Consider the following 14,338-nt stretch of genomic DNA (forward strand, 5'->3'; position numbering starts at 1 on the left):
CACACCATTTATTTTAACCTTTTAACTTAAATTCATTTTGAGCAGCATAGAGATGGAATCTAGGGCTCCAGACAGGCTAGGTAAGCACTATACTGCTAAGATACACCTAGTCTGCTTAACCTTCCTAGAAAGCCACACAGATTCTCATCTTCAATGCCACCATCTGTTGCTTGTTGCAAACACCATTGAGCTGTCAAGAAGTCTGCTAAGACAACCTCATGTTCACCAAAAGGGTCCATGAAGACATGGAAGTGGCTGGGGGATTTGCTGGGATGAGGAAAGCCAAAGGAATAAGAGAGGGTGCAGGGTGAGTGTGACCAGAATGCATTATACACTGCTATGAAATTGTTAAAAAATAAATGAACTTTTTAAAAGTTAGAACAAAACTGAAAGCCTAGTTCAGTTCTCATCTATTTAGCACCAGCAAATAATAAAGCTTCACTAGGACTAGCACACTATATAATTTATTTGCTTTCTTCTCTTGGCATCACATTGATTGCTCTGCATGTCACCTCTTAAAGTACTTCAATGATGCAATGTATAATTAGTGAAGTGACTCATAAATGTAGACACACAAACTTAGCAGATTTCTCTACCATTATCAGTTTACACTTACCAAGACTGTAATTTTTCAAGGACTGGAGTTACTATGGGAAATGTACTGACCTTCAGTGGATAAACAACCAGAGAGTTAGAGCAATAAGGAAAAAAAAAAAAAAAAAACTCAGCTCGAAAGGTTACTCATCCTGGGTCCTGCCCCAGACCATATCAAATATGCCCTTAAGATTGTCACATAGCACACATACTGTTCCCAGGTCAGTGCTCCCAGGACAAATGCAAGGTCTCAGTGAAGTACAGATGGTGTTTCTCTGAGCCTAGCTTCACTGTTTGTATAGATCCCTGCTCTGTTTTGGAGTTCTACTCAGCCACTTGTATGAGTGCCCGCAGGTTGATCTTATTTGGGTTCAGTGGCTTTGGACCGGGAGGATTCATCCTGAAACAAAGGTCTCTAATAACTTCAAAATGTGGCAAAATCCTCAGCAATGTGGTTTAGCTCATTCATGACACCACCTTTGAATCTTTGCTGAAGATGCTGAAGGTTTTGGCTATGCATACCCAAAGCTCCACAGCATACCATAAAACAGAGGCATTTCCAGTTCTATTTTGTTCAATTAGAACTTCTTCTCCATAAACACCATGTCTCTTCCATTTTCCTCCTTGTGATTTACTATCTCACTCTCAGCAGCTGAACTCATCTCTCATTTTCCTAAGAGACTAGCCTGGATGATAACGAGTTTGAGCCAAGGCACACAGAATTTTTAGGAAATCATGAAGCCCCCTCCCCATACAAACACATCTTAGTTGTTTTAAGTCTCCTGTATGGAGTACACATAGACATACAGTAAATGCATGTAAAATAGATGAATGGATGGATGGATAGATGAATGAATGAATGAATGAATGAATGAATGAGGGCTAGGAAGCTAGCCAGAGAACAAGGTTCAAACTTCAGCTTTGGGCATTAATTGGTTTGTTCTCTCAGTCTGTTTCCTTCTGTATGAAAGAGATAATACAGCAAGTAAGAGACACAAAGGCAATGATGTGCTTAGCACAGTGCCCTACTGGTCCATAACAGAAGAAAACAGTTTGATTACGACTCATATGGAATCTTGTAAAGGGCTGATGTAGGAGAGTAATGCAATCAATTCTTGCTGAACTCTAGTCGTAACAGAAGGAAACTAGCAGATACAGCTATAACTTATATTTATGAGAATTATCCAGCATTGTCTTCAATGTGCTCATTTTCTCTCAAGCAGCCTCTTTTTAAACATTTTCCTTTTAGAATCACCTACATTTAGCAAAGGACTCAACTCACAAGTTGTTAGATTGCCACCCTGACAAAGGCACTTTAAAGATAAAGGCTGTCAGAGACTGGGGTGGACAGAACCAGGCAAAGGAAACAGAGAAGGAAAGAATCAATCCTCCTAAAAGAACAGGTTTTCAGTTAAAACCTTTGAACTTTTTCTTTCTTCTTAATCATGATTGAAATAGCCCAGGGAAATCCATCATTTAAAAGATGTACTTTTGGGACTGAAGTGGCTCCATGGGGAAGAGTGCTTGCTGTGTGAGCATGAGAATTTAAATTTGAATCTCCAGAACCCACATATGAAGCTCCCCATGTATGCATGACAACATTAAGGGACAGGGACAGGTGGTTCCTGAGAGTTACCTGGCTGGACAGCCTGGACAAAATGGCAAACTTACAGTTGAGAGACATTGTCTTAAGAAAATAAGACAGAGAAGGATAGAGGATAACAACTGAGATCCTCTAGTGGCTTCTCATGCTATATGCTTCCATGTACACACAAACGCTACATACATAGAGAAAAAGAAATCTATCTAAAAAGAATGCTTGTTCTAATTCTTAAAGGTCACAAAATGTTTCTTTAGAATATGTAACTCCAATTCAAATGAAATAAAAATAGAAATAAATATAGGTTTTAACCCATTTGGGGGGTACTATGCATGAAATGAAATGCTCCTGTGCTGTGGGACTTTTTTTTTTAGGCACTCCTGTAGAGTAGGCCTGAAATCCAATCAGAGAACATTTGGATGGCTACAGTGGTGCAATTGGTTTCTGTAGACACTTAGACAGAAAGCAGTTGGTTACTCCCATGACAATCACGCCTAGTACATTTCATCTGAAAAGTTGAAGGGCAAACTTTTGCTGGGCAAAACTGTTGATGTTTTTTTTTTTCCCCAAGTGACCTAATAGAACTATTTTGGCACTGTGAAAGGAGGACATTGTGAAGGAAGATAATGGCTCATTTTCAGCTTGATTCCAACTAAAGTGTATGCAGCTAGGATTGACAAATAAGAAAGAAGACATAAGACTTGTCTCTTGAGGCATAGGTTACCTCACTTAGTATATTTTCCCATTGCTGCCGTTACCTATAATAACTTTCCTTATAGCTGATTAAAATTTAATTGTATATGTACAAAGGCCTGGAGGAGGCTATAGACCCTGAGGGAGGAGGCACCTACTACTGTTATGTTGCTAAGTGGATACAGTGTCAATCTACCCTATGAACATTTGTTTATACCCATAGACTAACTGCACCCTTGGTCAGATAGGCTTCTATTTGCAGTGAATGATTGTCAGTGCAGAGTCTCACAACTGGTATATATGCTTAGAACAAGTTAGTACTGAGTGACAATCCTAAATGAACTACTAAGACTACCCATGTCCAGGCAACAGGTAGAAGCAGAGACAGAAAGAATGTAAGCACTGGGGAATGGAAAGGGTGCTATAAAGTGTTATCTTCTGGACATGACCTGACTACTGTATCCAGAAACTCATAGCAGAAGAGGCTACCTGCAAAAGCCCTGCCCAACATTCCATCGTGGATGGGAGAGGGTCTCATAAGGCTATAAACACTAGAAGGATCTGGGGGGGGAGGGCAGCCATACTCTTCAGTGGTGTAGACACTAGTACACTGCACCCACTTAATCATATGACTCCCACTCATGTTGAGGCAGGCAACCCAAAATACAGTGGGCCTCACACATACACACACAAGACATACATATTTTTGGGAAGAAGAAACACTTCAGTGAGAGTGAAAGGGATAAGATATAAGGAGGCTTTGATCAAATAATATATACATGAATAAAATTGCAAGCAAATGTTTAAGAGAGTAAAAATATGACAAATGGGATCATAAAAATAATCATAAAGCGAAAAAGCTGTTTTATAGGAATTGTAAAGTAATTGGTGCTCCAATTTTTATCTGAGTTTTAGTTCCACCTAATAAGAAATTGAGGCCTTGAAATGCTTTTCCACATAAGCAATGTAGTAAAATTAAAATAGTTTCTTAGATCATTTAGGAGACAAAAAACGTTTATTGAATATTCATCATACCTTAAACACTATCCTAACTGTGCTGTTTCTTGAACACATAGCAATTTAATAAGTATTTTTATGGCTACAAACCCAGGGCTTCAGTGTGTAATTCCAGAAGGTATTAGTCTCATGGTATTCAGGATGAGTGATGTTCTGGCCCATAATTCCATACAATATGCTGGAATGATGTGCCTTGACATTGTATAACATTGTGGCCCCACTGAAATATCAGCAGGTTATTCTCACACAGTTCTTCATCCAAATGAAGGAGAGGCTAAAACTATTTTGAGAGAATACAGAGTTCCAAGATGTGGTTGCTTATATACAAGCATAAGACTATAGGTCCCTCTATGTGCAGGTGGGAAACATATGGTGTGCCTACATGACTCTGGGCCTTGGGCAGAAATTAATAATGGCTATCTGCCATTCATTAAATACCTTCAATTCATTAGATGCTGTTGCTAATATTTGTAACTATCAATACATTAAAACTTTTACTGGCATTCAGGCATACCCAACCTTCTGACATTGTGACATGACAGTGTCATCTACAAAGTTCATGTTAGGCAATCAAGTTACAAAATGGAACCTGTAAAGCACTTCACAATGTTTTAAGTATATTTGCAATCCTGTGATGGGATGTACACACAACTGTCCTTGGATGCACTGACAACATTCTTATTAGGCATGGTTCACTATGCTAAATCCTCTACTATAAGAATTACCTTAGTGGAGTGAGATGTACTAATGTTTTCCTATCTTAATGGTGAAAATACAGGATGCAGAGAGGTTAACTAAACTTTAATCACATACACAGTAAGTTACAGAGTCAAGATCCTATGAGGATCTTAAGGTTTAAACATCATACTCTGGGTAGACTAACCCATCCCCAGTCCACTATTTAAAACCATATTTATCAGGCTTGAGTTGTAGCTCAGTGGTACAGAGCTCACCTAGCATTCACACAGCCTTGCATTTCATACCTAGCACCATAAAAGATGTACTAACAAGAGCTCATATTCCTGTGAATTTAAGTGACATGTTACTATAACACAGGAGTGTTTAACATGAAATCAACATGGGAGATTTTAACTTTACAGTTGGAGTAGAGGGAGGGGAAACTGTGGCCAGAATGTATTGTATGAGAGAAGAATAAAAAAAAAAAAAAGATAATAAAACCACTAGGGTACAAATCCAACAGGTAGCTATAATTCCATCGTAAGAATAGGAAGGATGTTTTAGAATCATTAAACAGGGAAGAGATTTTGTCATTTAGTTAGACTGCCAAAAGGAGCTCACTTAATCTAATATCAAAATAACGTGAGTCATATTGATGACTTAAAATCAAGTAGTAATAAGAATAGCCATACAGCTGAACAGCCCTCAATATTTTATTTGGTCCTTTTTGTATAAACACAAGAAAAGGAAAATAGAAATATTGATGTTTATTTAGAAAAGAGTAATAGTTATATTTAAAAGAGAAGTAGGATCCACTCTTTTAATTAAATTACTCATTGATTTTTACTGGAGACAGTTTTTCCTGCTTGCTCTTCCACACTATGTTAGTGCCTCCTTGGTGGTAGCATGATTATTAGGTCATTTATTAGTTGCTCTATCAGATGCTAATATACATGAGAAAAAAAAAGCACTGGTGAAGGGTCTGATTATTTCCAATAGTAAGTGTCTTACACAGAAGATTATCAATAAACTGGGAAGTTAGGAAGAGCTTTAGCCATTTAACATTGTTCTTGCACATATTACTCAGAAACTGGCATGCACTTACATTGCTTGGTGAATGACACGAGATTTTTCCAGAAGGTATTCAGAAATCTGTGCCCCTACTACAGCTCCAGAAGAGGTAAATTTCATTTCTAAATATTTTCCAAATCTGCTGGAATTGTCATTTATAATAGTGCAGGCATTGCCAAAGGCTTCAACCAAATTGTTCACTTGTAAAATCTTCTCTTGTAGCGTTCTGTTATTAGCCTAGGTGGAGATGTCGAGATATAGAAAGCAGCATGAAATGAATTAGTTTATAATAGGATGTCTCCTTTTGATAAGTACTTCATATGAAAACAAGGGCATAGAAGAGCATATATTTTGGTACACTGCAAGACACTACAATGTGGTCCATAACCCCCTTCCAAACATGCATTCACTCTCTTTCTTAGGAAGAGGGGAAGAGATATTTTTTTTTTACACACAGTTCTGTGTATGACATGGCCTGAAATCACATCCTATAGGCAGTCTGCACAACAGTTTAAACATAAATATTGGCCTGAAATTTTGGTGGAATCCAAGTCTTTCTGCTATGAATTGCACATTGCGTTGTATTTAAGAAATCTTTCACTAATTTAAGAACACAATAAACTTCCCTATTTTGTTTTACAGGGTTTTCCATTTATACTCAGTAATTATTTTTGAAATAACTTTCTATATCTTGTGAGATCCAGACTGAGGTTTGCTTGCTTGCAGCAGCACATGTAATTCTTCAACACCATTTGTTGAAAACTAATTATCTATTAATTAATTGACTAACCATCTTTGAAAAAAAAGTTTGTGTAGATTCAATCTGTTCTATGAGTCTGTCTGTCACCATTCCTGAAAGACACACTTCACTGCCACAGCCAGAAAGAACACAGTGTTCCAATCTTATTCCTTAAAAAACGCAGTTTCTTGGCATCGTCATGCTTTTTTTGACTTGGCATGCTAATTTTTATTAAAAACTACTTCTGAAAAAGTGGAAGGAGGTCAAGGGGAATAGCAGGATAAGTGACCTGAAAAGGAAAGTGGGAAAGGGGGTCTTTTTTAGAGATGAAGGAGGAGGTAAATACAGAAGAAGGAAGGTGAGTAAAAGAACAAGGAGGCCTGAAAAGCCACAAGACATCATACTATCAACATTTACCTTAAAAAGTCCACAAATACACATAATTATACATATGCAGCTTTAACAAACTTTCCTCTGCTGGGCTGATGGTACTCCCTCCAAGAGCCAAAGACCACTTTACAAAAAATTCAATACCAGATGCAAGAAGCTCTTTTTTTGAGTTTTTAGCTAGGGCTGTCCAAGAGACTCCCCAAAACATATAGCTTATTGTTGATGCCCTTGGTTCCCCCCACCCCAGGAGGTGGAAGGTAAGTCCCTATTGCTGAGGACATCATGTACTTGAGAAACAGGGTCCAGAGACCTCTGAACCAGAACTGACCTAAATTCCCCTTCTCTGAGAACTAGCTCTCATGGTGCCAGAAGGCACAATGCAAGCTTCCAAAGGAAGGAGATAACCAACAGTCCTACCCAGCAATGATGCCTACAAACCACATCAATAACCAGCATGTTATGATAAACTTCAGCTTAAAGTAGTGGACTACATATAAATAGCTTTCTAATTGGACTGAAGACCCGGTCAACAAAACAGAAACCATGCCTGGTACTAGAAACCTAGCTAACTTCTCAGTGCTAATGAAGACATTGTCTTTTAAGGAGAATCTGCAACCACTAAGTTACTAAACCAGCATTATTCCTCACAACAATATAAAAACTTTTGTCTTTATACTCATAAATAAGTGGGTACTCACCCCTCATCCAGGGAACTTTGCAACAGATAGAGACCATTACAGAAAACCACAAACAACCAAAATAGTGGATATATCTACAAAACATTCCCACATCTAAGGCTTAGGGAACATTACAGAAGAGGGGGCAGAAAAATTATAAGAGTCAGAGGATTATGGAGTTTGCTGTGACATTGTGTCTCCTAGTCACATCAGAAGCTATACCCATGAAGTCTCACCAGCATGACTGCCCAATGTGAGGTGAAAAAGGTTGCCCAATGGACATACCAAAGTGAATGGGGAGAAGCCAAATAACTGACAATGATGATAGCATTAATTTGCTGTGTAAAAAAACCCACTTCTATGATTTTTATTGCTCTCTTGTTGAATATGAACATGGCTTTGTGAAGGGTTAGCATTTTAGGAATTATTAGTTATATCCACAAGCATGTGCACCTGTTATTTATTTCTTACATTTTAATCCCTTGCAGGTTCTGCATTATCTAAATCCACCTAGTCCCTATATTCTTTTGGTGGTTTATACATGATACAATTAAACTTTAATCTGTAACTGAACATTGTTACTGAAGCATTCAGTTAGTGCATTGAGGCTACAGAGAGAAAAATGACACATAAAGGCTTGGAGCCTAAGACTGAGGAAAATTGGAGGAGCTTCAAAACAGGACATAGGCATTGAAAATAATTATTTATTTGTAGGTGTTTTGCCTGTGTGTATGCCTATGTACCATGAGTGTGCATTTAGTTATCTTTGAGGCTAGGTGAGGGCATTGGGTCCCCTGGGTCTGGAGTTACAGATGGTTGTGATATACATGGATGCTGGGAATTGAACCTAGGTCCTCTGGAAGAGCAGCCAATGCTCTTAATCACTGAGCTCCCTTCTTCCCCTGTTAGATATATTTTAAAATGTAAATGGTAACAACTGTGTTTCATCATTTCCATGTATTATTGAGTATGAGAGTTAGTGAATACTAATATAACCATTTATTTGAAATACACAAACATTTCTTTTAGGACAGGAAAAAAAAACTCTACCTTTCCAAGCACAGTGAGGTGTTGAACCAGAAGATGAGCACTCTCTGTCTTCCCAGCACCACTTTCTCCAGAAATAACGATACACTGCACAGGAAGGGAAGTAATCTGTGAGAGGATTGCACCCCCAGGAAACTCAGTGGTTCTCAACAGAGTAAGGAATGTGGGAGTCCTCCCTTACCTGATCGGAGTTATATGTGACCATAGACTGGTATCCCAAATCAGCCATCGCAAAAATGTGAGGTGGGTTAGCAGTTCTCTTTGCTCCAATATACAACTTAGAAAGCTGAAGTTAAAGTGAATAAATCTTATAGAACTTTTTTTTTGTCTTGTGTCTGCCCACAATTAAATAATATAGATTATTTAATATAGTATTCTAGTTTTGGAAGCAAAATATTAATACAAAAATCTATTCAAGTAAAGCATTATCCACACATGCTTTTCATGTATGTATGTATATGTATACATGTCTACATCTATCTATATCTATATTTGAGCCAGATCATATATAGGCTATACCATAGCATGATAGAGTGGTGGCATTTAAATGATTCTGCATGTTGTTTTTAAAAGCAGAACGTAAGGCGTCAAAGTGTGATTATTTGTTTACATAAAAAAAAAACGTACAAATGATAGGATTAGAAGTCATTTTGTTGACTACTAATTGGATATGACAATGTTTGACATCTGATACTTTTCCCCCCATGCTTTGATTTAATCTATATCATCTCACTTGATTTGTATAAAATTGTACAAGTAATTGATAATGGAATTTTACTAACCCTAACCTTTTTTTTTTACATCCTGGTAAATGTATCATCCTGTACATTTTAGACTGGCACAAATGAGCTGTTAGGCACAATATTAAATAATGTTCTAGAGTGTACAAATAACAAAGGACAATAGGTCTAATTAAAAATGAAAAACAATCTTGTTTAATTCTATGTTTAAAGCTTTGGTGGCTGAGAAATTGATAATTAAATACTTGTAGTCATAAAGTATACATTGTATGATAGTAACGAACCAATTAACATGTTAAAAGGAATTTAAAATCTCACAATGACAAATACTACAGCCATATGTATCTTATTTATAAACACTGTAGCTATTATTTATTATACAATGCTCAATTCAGAAACAGAATTAAGTATACTCATTTTTAGACATCATTTAGGGATAGGCTGCTACTAGCACAACTGTATGAAATTCATAATATCTTATGTACTTTCAGGAAAAAAAGATAATAAATAGTACCTAGATTGATTTCATATATTTTTCCTACATCTATGCCTATGCTTCAATGATAAATAAGTAACAGTTTTCTCCAAGACCTGGGTATTATTTTTGCTGGCATTCATTTAAATGAAGATTCCGACTACTGAAACTATTTGTACAAAGGGAATACAAGTCACACCATACCTTTGTGGAATAAAGACCCAGACTCTGAAAAGGGTTAAGCGCAATGAGTATATCTCCCACATAGATATAGATCTGATCTCTGGAATAACACTTCTCAAGGTGTTCAGACACTGTGTTCTACAATGAAATTAAAAAACAATTTCTTTCTCTTAAAAAAAAAATCATTCGTAAGTCAGGCATGGCAGCACAGGCTTGGAGTTCTAGCATTTAGGATGGTGAGACAATACAATCCCAAGTGTTCAAAGGTAAATAAGAAGAGTCTGGGAGAGGGAGATGAGAAGAAAATAGAATAATCTGTATTTAACTACACTTTAAAAATGAAACAGGAAATAATAAAAATATCTGGAATCTTGAGTGAGGATTAGAAAGATGTACTAATAGCAAACAAAATGCCATCATGCTTGCAAACCAGTTCACTTGACAGGTTATTCCCTTGGTTTTGAGAGATAAAGGGGAACATAATTTTTAAATACACACACACACACATATACATACATACACACACACACACACACACACACACACACACACACACGTGCGCGCGCACACATGGTCTCACTATGCAGCCCTGGGTGACCTGGAACTCACAGAGGTCTTACAACCTCTGCCTCTGGAATGTGGGGACTAAGGGTGTACACTGCCATGCCCACTGGAAATGATAGTCTCAAGTGCACTTTATAAAGGGTATATGTGTTGCCAGTTATATATTGTGTATCTACATACACTATGTTAAATTACATATTATACAGCACTTGAGGAAGTAAGTAAGTGTAGCTGACAAGATAAAGTAGAATCTAGAAAGGAAAGAGGAGCATGTGCATGATTTTTATTCCAACTTGAGGTGATTTAATGGTGCTGTGTCTTCTGCTTAGGGTATGTGAAGTAAAAAAATCAGAAAGTAACCGTTCCAGTTGATCACATGACTATATGATTTGATTTTTAACAGTGTTGCAATTATCATAATATCCATAATACAAAAGCAAAAGATTTTAAGTAAAAAAGGAACAAAACTATAAAATCCAGACAACAGATGTACTATATTAATACACTGGTCAATAATGTGATTGGTGAAATGTTTACAATTCACATGCCTAGGTAATCACATACTGGGAGATTTGCTAGGAAAGGCTCAGAAAAGCAAGAGCAATTTCTGCCTTACAAATGCTATTTTAATTTAAGATATGTAATGATCCTGGGGGATTATTTTGAGGAAGTTGTTTATTTACCCTGAATTTACTGAATGACTGTGATAGTCTCCTTTCCACAAATACTTGATACTCATCAACTCATAAAGAGAAATGGGTGGTTTTGGAGGCTTGAGATAGTATTTGCTCCCTTGCTTTTGGTCCTGGATGGAGCAACACATCATGGTGGGAACATATTGTAACTTATATAACACAGAAAGGAGGAGGCTGGGGCCAAGGACTAAGAATTCCCATGATGCTCTATTTCTTAACATTTCCACTGTCTCCCAACAGTGGCACAGGCTGGTGACCAAACATTTAACACTGGACCTCAGAGGGACGTTCCAGATGCAAAGTACAGCACATGGTTTCTGTTCAGATTGTCTCTGGGTTTGTTGAATTTCTGAGTAGAATGCCCAGGCTTTAATCAGAGAGTTGACCAGACAGGACAGAAGTCATATCCTTTATTCAATGGAGCCATTTATTTTTTAATGACCAGATTTATCTAGAATATGAGGGATGGGGAGACAGGCTGAGCCAGTGGTTTACCAGCTTGGACCTTCACAAGGAATGTTTGAAATGGCTCTGAGGCAACAAAAATGAAGAGAGATCATTGACTCTGGTCTGACAAATGGGGAACCTGCATAAGGCCAAACTAGACTCCCTTAATATAGGTGACAATGGTGTGACTGGGACAATACATGAGGCCACTGGCAGTGGGTCCAAGATCTAACTCTAATGCACAAACTGACTTAGTGGAGCCCATTCTATATGGAGAGATACTTTGCTCAGCCTAGACACAGGGGTGTGGGGTGGAGAGGTGCCTTGATCCTGCCTCAACTAGATGATGGGACAGACTTAGATTTCCTAAGGTTTGTAAAGCCCTCTCTGAGGAGCAGATGGAAGGAGGGGGTAGGGCAGGAGGAGAGGAGGGAGGGGGAACTGGGATGGAATGCAAAAAATAAATTAATAAAAACTTTCAAATATTAAAAAAAAGAAGAATGAGGAGCTTCAAGGACAACAAAATGTCCTCAGTATGAGCACACCTTTGTGATTTGTGAGAACCATGGGTAATAGTCTCATTCTGGCTTCTCAGAGGCTTCTGTGTCCTGCCACTGAGAGCTGGCAGAGGATGGAGAGTTTAGAGGAAGACTGTCTTATGAGTAAATCATACCCTTGAGACTCCCAGAAATGACTGAAGGAACATTTGTGACCCACAACTCAAGTTTGGGAGATCTCACTTCTTTGTCATTTGAGCATTTAAAAATGATAACAGACCAGGAAGGTGTGGAAAGGTGATGTTTTAAAGATAGGAGGGATAAGAAGAGACTATGAACTAAACTGACCAAGGTAATCCTATTTTGCTTTAGTTGACTCTGTTTTGTACCCTCCTCCAGACCCCTCCCCAGCACAGCTAACCACATCCAGCTCAACAGAACTTTCTAGCTGAGCAGCACCTGTAGGTTGATGAAGTCATTGCTTTAATCAGCTGAACCTTTGAGACCTTTGTTAACAGCAGCTTTGGAAACTTCCACCACCTGGCTGCCTCTGATATGAAGCATTTGGTTTGGGGCTTTATAAACACTACCCTCTGCCACTCTCCAGGGTCAAGCCTGCTCTTGACTGCCAGTAATGAAAGAACTCTTAATCTGATTATCCTTGAATGCCATTTTTTTGGTGTCTGTGGGTAGGACATGAGCCAGACGTGGTGGCTCATGTTTATAATCTCAGCACATGGCAGAAGACAGGTGCAGAAGGACTGATGCAAGTTTTAGAGCAGCCCAAGCTACATAGTGAGTTCTGAGCCAGCCAGGGCTACATAGAAAGACCCCATCACAAAACACACACACACACACACACACACACACACACACACACAGAGAGAGAGAGAGAGAGAGAGAGAGAGAGAGAGAGAGAGAGAGAGAGAGAGAATAGTGGGGAGAGAACATATTTGATATTGCAGATGGTATTTAAAGAACTTTTTAAACAATCAGTTCTTTAAATAAGAAAAAATTCTAGAAGAAATGAAGGGATGGCTCAGAAATTTTGAACACTTGTTGCTCTTACAGTGGACCCAGGTTCAATTCCTAGTACCCACATGGCAACTCACAACCACCCATAATTCCAGTTCCAGAGAAAGTGATGCCCTCTTCTGGCCGTGTCTTCGTACCAGACATGCCCATGGTGCATAGATGTACAGCAGGTAAAACCCTCATACATATAAAATATAATACATAATTCTAAATTTTGTAAAAAAAATAAGTTAGAATGTTTAAATTTAATTAAACTCAAGTCTTACCTCATCCAAAACATCTAGGGTTGCTAAGTCATCTACATCCTTCAGACTGGAAATGAGAGATCTATTTAAGTTACCTTTCTTGGTATGAATACGTTCATGTCTGTAAAGAAAATACATTTTTTTTCTGATTTAGGATCTTACTACTGATTGGTGAGGAAGTAAGTTTTAGCTACCCATGGGACTGAAAAGCTTTTCTGTGATGTTTATAGACTAGGTGAAAGTTTACTAGAAAATACCATCACATATTTGATCTTTAGTTTTCTCCCCTGTATTAGGAAAACATAATACATTAAATTTACAGTGCCTTAGAGATGACTGATGGGTCATAGTTTTTATAGTGAATTCTTCTTGAGTCATTCGAGATGGGAAAGAAGGATGGGTACTTGTTAAAAATCTGAGGTATCATTGGCATTTTTATATGTGCTTGAAACTATTATAGGGTGATGAGTTTGGGACAACTGAATTCACTTGGTGTCTGATTTTATTTCTGACATAGTGTTAGGCCACTGGTGGTAGAAGTATGGTCATTTTCAGATTTTAACAGGAATACTCATTACAAAATTTTGAAATTTTACATGAACATACAGAAAACTGAGTTCAGTTTTGGCCCTAAGGCTCCCAATCCTAACCATGAATCTATCTGAAACTGTTACCTGCTAGCAAAGGGAAAATTAATTTTCTCCAATGGAGAAAATTGGGTATATTAACTACCCTTAACGGTAGGTCCTGTGCCCAGAAGTGCACACCATCACAAAACAAATTCAATGGTATGTTTGTATCTCTACAAGGTCTTACACAAGACACTAGGGAAGGAAAGCAATCAACAGTTCGATCCAGCTGTAATGCCCACAATTCACAACAATGGCCAGCATGCCAAGGTATGCCTGAGGGTGCCGTAGTGGCACTTACATCTCTGTGGTAACCAACAGT

General features: G+C 38.0%; 1 protein-coding gene across 1 annotated transcript in view; it reads right to left on the bottom strand.

Moving 5' to 3' along the window:
• Window positions 1-14,338, bottom strand: part of Myo3a (myosin IIIA) — a 163,927-nt gene that overhangs the window by 90,846 nt on the left and 58,743 nt on the right. The window contains 5 exon segments of the mRNA XM_051205741.1: window positions 5,688-5,890; window positions 8,510-8,593; window positions 8,688-8,792; window positions 9,926-10,042; window positions 13,409-13,508. Coding sequence (XP_051061698.1) covers window positions 5,688-5,890; window positions 8,510-8,593; window positions 8,688-8,792; window positions 9,926-10,042; window positions 13,409-13,508 — 609 coding nt within the window.

This window comes from Phodopus roborovskii, unplaced genomic scaffold, assembly GCF_943737965.1.
Source record: "Phodopus roborovskii unplaced genomic scaffold, PHOROB, whole genome shotgun sequence".
In the NCBI taxonomy this organism is placed as follows: Eukaryota; Metazoa; Chordata; class Mammalia; order Rodentia; family Cricetidae; genus Phodopus; species Phodopus roborovskii.